General features: G+C 48.0%; 1 protein-coding gene across 1 annotated transcript in view; it reads right to left on the bottom strand.

The window, feature by feature from the left end:
• The window catches only part of NPHP4 (nephrocystin 4), a 142,652-nt gene that overhangs the window by 127,652 nt on the left and 6,053 nt on the right, over positions 1–8,947 (bottom strand). The window contains exon 3 of the mRNA XM_017856029.1: positions 352–495. Within this exon, the coding sequence (XP_017711518.1) occupies positions 352–495 (144 nt within the window). The remainder of the gene's footprint in view (positions 1–351; positions 496–8,947) is intronic.

Here is an 8,947-nt window from a genome sequence, read left to right as displayed (position 1 = left end):
GAAGGGGGGAAGGGACGGGAGGGGGCAGTAGTGGCAGCGGCCACAGATGAGGTCAACCATTTCCCAATATTCCCAAGAACTCCAAGGTTCCTTGAGACAAGACCCCCATGCCCCTGACCCTTCAACCAGAGCAGAGCAGAGTTCTCTCGTCTGTTTAAGAAAACTGGCTTCCACATAAGATTTTGTTTGGAAACAAAGTGCCCAGACTGAGCTCTATGCTGCTGGGACCCACAAGTCTGAGACACCCTGTGAGGTCTCGGCAAGGCTCCACTCTCTGGGCTGCCACCCAGGACCCCCCGCACACCCACCCTCCGCCTTAGAGCAGCCCCTGCCTCTGTCACCAGGACCCACCTCATTAAAGACGATCCTGGACGGTGGTCTCGTCGTCGGCTTCACTGTGGTTTTCCACGTCCTCCCGAAGAAGTGCCGGTAGGTGACATCAAAGAAAGACACTCGCAGATGGCATTCAACCTCTGACAGCACCTCCAGCTCTCCCTAGGAGACAACGGGGAACTGGCCCTCAAGAGTCTCAGCACCATGAGCCGGGCGGTCACTGGCAGGCCACGTGGGTGCACATGGGGCCACCTCGCTTAGGTTTAAGCACGCTGGTTTCCTTATCGGGGGACTACCTCTCTCCCACAGCCACTGGTCTCGGTGGGGTTATAAACCAAAGCACTTGGCCCTCCCCTGGCCAACGAGAGACTGCAGTCCCTTGGAACAGACACAGGCTTCTGACTCAGCCAGAGCCCAGGACACACGCGCCTGCCAGGATGAGGCCCAGGGCTGCCGGCAGCCAAGAAGTGAGAGAGAACAAGTCCAGGTGACATCACCTGAGACCTGGCTCAAGTCACACCTGAAGCTTATGCTGGCTGTGGATTTGTTGTGTGAGTTAACAAATCACCTCTCATTTAAATCATTTTGGATGGGTTTTTTCATCATTTCCAACCAAATGAGCCCTTCCTGATATAACCAGAAACTCTAAATCCTCAACTTCCCAGATTTTGGGGTGATGTTGGCAAAGGAAAAAGCAGATCTTTGAGAACTGATAAATCATGGCTGCAAATACAGAACAAAGCAGCCGGAGTGTAGACAGGCAGGACCCTGCCCCGAGCTTTACCACTTACAGCAAGTGTTGCTTTAGCCTTTGCTCTTCTGCGACAGGCTCTTACCTGAGACAAAGAGTCCTCCACCTTTCTTTCACCCGTTCACTTAGCAAACGTCACTTAAACATCTATTCTGCGCAATGACTCTCTGCCAGGCACATTTCCAAGAACTAGGGACACAACAACGAACAAAACAGACAAAGTCTCTGCCCTTACAGGGTTTACAGGGCGGAGAACGGGGAGAGAGGGGGGCGGGGCAGGGCGGGCTCTCTGACATGACCTTGAGCTGAGAACAAGGAGGGCATGAGAAGAACCACGGGGGGTTTGGGGAGAGGGAGCCAGGCAGGAGGAGGAGCAAACTCAAAAGTCCTGCGCGGAAGACAGCACAGGTGCTCCAGGAGCCAGTGAGAAGTGCAGGAACTATATTTAGCTATAGTACCTGTTTAGTACCTGTTTTTTGTTTTGTTTTGTTTTAAGAAAAGGGTCTCCTCTGGCCACTGCAGCCTCCACCTCCCAGGCTCGAGTAGTCCTCCTGCCTCATCCTGTCAAGCAGCTGGGACCTGGGACCACAGGTGCACTCCACCACACCCAGCTCATTTTTGTCCTTTTTGTAGAGAGGGGGTTTTGCCAGGCTGGTCTCGATCTCCTGTCCTCAAGTGATCTGCCCGCCTCGGCTTCCCAAAGTGCTGGGATTACAGGGGTGAGCCACCGTGCCCAGCCTGTAATTTCTAATTTTCTGTATTACTGATGCTCTGGCATCTGGGGCCTCAGTGACGAGACAGACCGTCCCCCAGAGCCAGTTAATTCCTAAGGTGGCAAATGGCAGGCCTGTCAGAACGTGTCTGACATGAAAACCAACCCATCCAGAGCCCACACGTCCCACTCCCTCCATCTGGCTCACACACCCCAGGCGTCCCACCCTCTGCCCTGTTCTCTCAGGGTCAGTGAGCAGAAACGTCAGGCCATCCCTGCACCTCAGAGACCATGACATGACTCTCCTTGGCCAACGCCAAGCCTGTCCAGCTGCTCACCCTCCCTGGCCCAGTCCTCCCACAAAACCATAATCAAGTCTCTGCCCTTGCCTCCCTTCCACCCTCCTGCCTCCTGAGCAACCCTGCACCTCCCCAGGTGGCCTGTGGGACATGGCCTGCCCCGTGTCCTGGGAGCCCTGAGTAACACACAGAGTCTCAGCTGCAGTCGTCTTCTGATCCGCTGGCCTCACCACCCCTGAATGGAAACCAATCCTAGCTACATTCTAAGCAGAAAGCCCACCAGACTGCAGCAGGCTGGGCCAGGGAGGAGAGAAGGAATGAGCGCCAGGCACGGGAGCATTCAGGTAGGCCTCACAGTGCAAGGAGAAGCTGGGCTTTCGCTCCAATCATGCAGAGGCCAGGGAGAGATTCTAAGCAGAAACGACACAGTCTGATTCAGAATTTAAATTCCCGTAGCTGCCATGTCGGGGCAGGAGTGGAAGCAGGGGCCCATTAGGAGGCTGCTGCCACCAACCAGGCGAGAGAGGGAGGGGCAATGAGGGTGACAGGAAGCAGGCACACCTGGGCTCTGCTGCTTCGCAGGAGCGGCTGCGTGGTCATGAAGGGAGAGAAGCAGGAAGGGCCAGCTGTCTAGGCTGGCCCAGCCCTCCTAGGTCCAGCACTGGTCCCACATCTCAAGTAAAGCAACCTGGAGGGAGGTGGTGTCATCTATGGGGACGGAGAAGGCAAGCAGAGCAGGTCTGAAGACTCCAAGCCTGGCCCCCAGCTCCCATCACCACGCTTCTTCCCTCTCCCCCTGGGTCCCTCTTCCTCCTCAGCTCCTCCCACATTCAGACCCACCCTCTGACCTGCCTCATCTCTCCCCAGAGCAATCCCCTGGCTTTTCCATGTTGACTGTCTGCCGCCCCATCTAGAATGTGAGCTCTGTGAGGACGCGGGTCTCGAATAAGTGTGTTCCCTGCTCTGTCCCTGGGGTCTAGGCAAAGCTTCTGCGCGTGCCCCTCCTCACCCGGGACTGCCCGGGTTCCCCCAGCGCCGCCGCCTCCTCCTCTCCTGCACTCTCACGAGGCTATCCTCAGGCAGGATCCCGATCCCCGTGGCTCCCAGAACTGTCGCTGGCTGGGGCTTCTTTCCAGAACGCCACCTCTACGCTACTCACACCCAGCCTGTTCAAACAAGAATCCACTGAGAGCTCCTGAAGGCAGAGTATAGGGCAGAGTCAACCCTGTCATCTGCACAGCCTCAAACGTCGTGGTGCCCAACGAATATCAAACTGCACTGAAATACCCAGCCCAAAATAAAGAAATGTTATCAATGATCATGGTAAAATTGAACTAAACAAAAAAAGTAAATGGGACAGTATGAGAAATATACTAAAATCATTAACAAAGTGCCCTGAATTCAAAACAAGCATGTAATATTCTTCAGCCAACACCTTTCACAGGGAAGAAGGCTTTGGCCATTATCTAAAGCTATTAATTCTCAAAACAACTAAAATTATACAAACTTGTAAGACTATCTACACCAAACCTTTGTATCATCTACTTCCAAACTCTATTTATTAGAATTTATACAAATTCTATTTATCGTCTTTTAAACACTGCATTTTGATTGATCTTTGTACATAAAACCAACACTGCATTCCTGCAATACGCCCCACTTGATCCTAACACCCCATCATTGATACATATTGCTGGCTTTGTTGTCCTAATAGTTTCAGGGCTGCTGCGTTAACATTCATGAGGGATACCAGCCTGTACTTTTTTGTAGTGCCCTTGACTGGGTATCAGAATTATGGTGGCCTCAAAAAATGAGCCGGGAAGTATTCCCTCCTCCTCCATTTTCTGAGTTTGTCTAGAATTCGTCTTACTTCTTCCTTTAGTATCTGATAAAATTCAACATTATATTTTTAACCTCTATAGCATATGTTATCATGATGCTTCTTTCATTTTAATACTGGTAGCCTGTGTTTTCTTTTTGTTTTTTTGGTCTTGATCAATTTTAATCAATCTTTTCAGAGAACCAACTTCTAGCTTGGCTGATTTTCTCCATTACTTGTCCTTTATTAATTTCTGCTCATATACGGTCATGGGTAACATAATGACATTTCGATCAGCAACAGATTGTATGTATGACTGGCCCCTTAAGGTTGTAATACTGTATTTTTACTGCTTTTTCCATGTTTGATATACCGTTGTGTTACAATTGCCAACAGTATTCAGTAATGTGCCATACAGGTTTGTAGCCTAGAAGCACTAGGCTACACCATGGAGCCTGGGTGTGAGGCAGGCTTCACCATCTAGGTTTGTGTAAGTACATCCTATGATGTTTGCACAATGACAGACAAAATCGCCTAACAACGCCATTTCTCAGAATGTATCCCCCATTGTCAAGCAACCATGCATAACTGTATTTACCATTTCCTTTCTTCTAGTTACTTTGTATGTAATTTGTTCCTTTATTTAGGTTGTTAAGGAGGAAGCAGAGGTCACTGATTTTATACCTTCTTCTTTTCTAATATAGTCATATAAAGCTATACGTTTCCCTCAAAGAACTGTATTAGCTATATCCTACATTATCTGTATATTTTCTTCCATTATTCAGTTCAAATTATTTTCTAATTTCCCTATTAATTGTTCTTTGATCCAGTATGTTAATTCCCTACTATTTGAGGATTTTCTAGATCTCATATTATTTATTTATAACTTAAAAGCACAGTAGTCAATAAACATACTCTATAATTTGGGTCCTTTGAAATTTATTGAGACATTTTAATGGCCCAGCAGAGGGTCTATCTTGATGACTGTTCCATATAAACTTGGGAAGAACGTGTACTCTAGCTTTGTTGGGAGTGGTGTTTAAGAGATGACAAGGTGATTGACGGTATACTTGGGAAGAATGTGTACTCGAGCTTTCTTGGGAGTAGCGTTTAAGAGATGACAAGGTGATTGACAGTATTCGTCAGAGCTTCCAAATCCTTAGGAGTTTTTTGATCTATTCGTTTCTTCAGTAATTGAGAGAAGAGTTAAAAGTCTCCAACCATGATTATGAATCTGAATATAGTTCCCTTTAGTTCTGTCCAATTTTGCTGTTTTGTACAAAAGAGTTATCAGAGCAGACCTGACTGTTATGCTTTGAAAGACCAGCTTAGAAGTCTGGCCTTTTGCTGGAGTCTGGGAACTTAGATTTCAGGAGAGTTCCTACCACGTAACTGGTAAGAGGGGCTCTCACCGTGCCTAACCCGTTTGTGTACTGTGGCTTATGCTAAACACGTGTTTCCCTTCTGAGAGTCTGGAATTTTGGACACTACACAACATTTCACGTGTGTTGTTACGATTCCTTGCTGGAGGAATCAAACGCATCCTATGTGATTCAACTGAGAGAGGACTCTTGGAAGTTTGTACCCTCTTCCCTCAGACATCCCCCATATGCCTCCTCCTTTCGCTGATCTTGCTCTGTATCCTTCTGCTGCCATAAACCTCAGCTGAGAGTACGACTATATGCTGAGTCATGTGAGTCCTCTCAGAGACTCTTCAAACCTGGGGGGTGGTCTTGGCGGCCCCTAACACAAACGCACATACATTTAGGGATTGTTAGGTTTCCTTGAAGATCACTGTCTTTATGAAGTGCCCCTTTATTTCCGGGAATACTCTTCACCTTGAAATCTACTTTTTATGCTACTAGCACAGACATAAAGCTTTCTTTGCTTAGCATGTACATGGTTTATATTTTTCCACCCTTCTACTTGCAACCTGTTTATGTCTTTATGCTTAAAGTGCACTTTTTTGTAAACAATATGTAATTGGGTTTTAAATAACTTTTAACACATGACTTTGGATCAGGAATTCCGCTTCTAGATATTATTCTGACATTATCTGTATATGAAAAAAATGAGGTTATTCACTGTAGCAGTGTCTGTGACAGCAAATGACTGGAAAAAGTCTAAATGTTCATCATTCAGGGCCTTACTCAATAAATGATGGCTCGGCTGGGCGCAGTGGCTCATGCCTGTAATCCCAGCACTTTGGGAGGCTGAGGCAGGCGAATCACAAGGTCAGGAGATCGAAACTATCCTAGCTAACACGGTGAAAGACCATCTCTACTAAAAATACAAAAACTTAGCCAGGTGTGGTGGTAGGCGCCTGTAGTCCCAGCTACTCAGGCGGCTGAGGCAGAAGAATGGCGTGAACCCGGGAGGCACAGCTTGCAGTGAGCCAAGATCGCGCCACTGCACTCCAGCCTGGGTGACACAGCAAGACTCTGTCTCTAAATAAATAAATAAATAAATAAAGGCTCATTCATACAAAGAAATACCGTGCAGTCTTCAGAAATAACAAGAAAATTTTCTTCATGTAATAACATGAATGATCGATAAGACATACTGCCTGAATTTTTTTGAAAAGCAAGGTACAGGGCCAGGCATGGTGGCTACACTTGTAATCCCAGCACTTTGGGAGGCTGAGGCGGGCAGATCACCTGAGCTCAGGAGTTTGAGACCAGCCTGGCCAACATGGTGAAACCCCGATTCTACCAAAAATACAAAACCTTAGCCGGGCGAGGTGGTGCACATTTGTGGTCCCAGCTACCTGGGAGGCTGAGGAAGGAGGATCGCTTGAGCTCACGGGGAGGAGGTTTACAGTGAGCTGAGATCACACCACTGCACTACAGCCTGGGTGACAGGGTGAGACCTCATCTCAAAAAAAAAAGAAAGAAAGTTACAGAATGGAATACACTAAGTACCATTTGCATTTTAAAAAGGAAAAATAAACGTAGGTATATTTACTTGTATTTGCTTAGAATGTATGAAAGTTGTACAAAAGGCCGGGCGCGGTGGCTCAAGCCTGTAATCCCAGCACTTTGGGAGGTCAAGGTGGGTGGATCACGAGGTCAGGAGATCGAGACCCTCCTAGCTAACACGGTGAAACCCCGTCTCTACTAAAATACAAAAAACTAGCCGGGCGCGGTGGCGGTCGCCTGTAGTCCCAGCTACTCGGAGGCTGAGGCGGGAGAATGGCGGGAACCCGGGAAGCGGAGCTTGCAGTGAGCCGAGATCGCGCCACTGCACTCCAGCCTGGGCGACACAGCGAGACTCCGTCTCAAAAAAAAAAAAAAGAAAGTTGTACAAAAACACACTGTATCTAGGGTGATACACCAGGTGCCTGGGGATGCCATGGGATGATTCACTTTTCCTGTGTATCCTTGTCAATTTTGAAACACGTGAATTACCTTTTCACAAATAAAAATAAAATGAAATGGGGAAATAAAATTTCCTTTGCAAACTTCCTAGGAAAGAGGGACGTGCTATCAACTATTCTGTGAGCTTCTGGAAGGCGGCTGAGCCAGACAAGGAGGGTGGCATCCCAGCTAAAGCCATCGCCCTGGGCCACTGGCTCCACTCTTACTTAGCAGGTTCTGCTGCTCTTCTATAAAATGGGAGTAAGGTGGTGGCAGCTTCACAGAGCTGCTCTGAGGATTAAGTGAATTAACACAGTGAAGTGCTGGAAGTAAAGCTATAAAAGCAGCAGCCACCACAGTACCTACCACAGTGGCAAAGACACAGCAGGTACTCAATCCGAGGGCTTGGAATTGAACGATACAGAACATCAGTGATTTAATAATAGTAAATTAGTCACCGACCCGGGGCTCCAACAACTGAATATAAGTGAATATCACTCTCCCAGCTGCAGAGGAAAAAGAACTTGCCAAGCCAAATCCTGTAAAAAAGGTTGACAATGGCAAGAATGATCCTTCTCATGCATCCCCATGGGCCATTGGGCCTCACGAGGACAATCCAATCATGTGGGTGTCCGATGGGCAGCAGCACAGAAGCACCAGCTTGTCCAGTAGGTTCCCCGCCAGCTGAAGGGCACAGATGGATGTGACGCCATCAGGGCCCAGGTCTGAGTGTGCCCAAGGCCGTGGTACATCCAGCCACGCACAGAGCTGCCAGAATGCCCAGAGCTCAGCCCCTGCAGTCCTCACTGCCAGGCTGAAAGCGGGCCATGCTGAGCCATGCACAAGGCCACCTGGCTCAGAAATAACCCAGGAAATCAGAGTACTTGGGTTTTTAAATTGCTCCACTTGGGCATAAAGAAACCCTACCCAGTGTCAAAAGTGCTGACCATGTCACTGAATCAGATTCTCTTTGCTGATGGGCCACTTTGCCTCCAAATACTGCCAAGGCCCAAGGTAATGGGTATGGTGGTATAAGACGCAAGTGAATAAGTGAAAATCAATACAGATGCTCTTTGACCTATGATGGGATTCCATCCTGATAAACCCCGTTTAAGTTGAAAATATCGTAAGTTCAAATGCATTTAATACACTTAACCTACTGAGCATCAGAACTTAGGGCGGCCCAGCTTAAACATGGTCAAAACACTTCCATGTCCCTACAAATGGGCAAAGTCATCTCACACAAATACTTTTTTTTTTTTTTTGAGACGGAGTCTCGCTCTATCACGCAGGCTGGAGTGCAGTGGCGCCATCTCGGCTCACTGCAAGCTCCGCCTCCCGGGTTCACGCCATTCTCCTGCCTCAGCCTCCCGAGTAGTTGGGACTACAGGTGTGTGCCACAAAGCCCAGCAAATTTTTTGTGTTTTTAGTAGAGACGGGGTTTCACCGTGTTGGCCAGGATGGTCTCCATCTCCTGACCTCGTGATCCGCCTGCCTCGGCCTCCCAATGTGCTGGGATTACAGGCTTGAGCCACCACGCCCGGCCCACAAATCCTATTTTTAAATAAAATGTTGGGTATCTCATGTAATATATTGAAAACGGCACTAAAAGTGAGAAACAGAATGGCTGTATGGGTACCACCATAAAGTAGCAAAATCAAAAATCAAACCATCATA

This window comes from Rhinopithecus bieti, unplaced genomic scaffold (genome assembly GCF_001698545.2).
Source record: "Rhinopithecus bieti isolate Rb0 unplaced genomic scaffold, ASM169854v2 scaffold_40368, whole genome shotgun sequence".
Lineage (NCBI taxonomy): Eukaryota > Metazoa > Chordata > Mammalia > Primates > Cercopithecidae > Rhinopithecus > Rhinopithecus bieti.
Note: the sequence above shows the minus strand (reverse complement) of the source record. Positions and strands in the feature narration are given on the sequence as shown.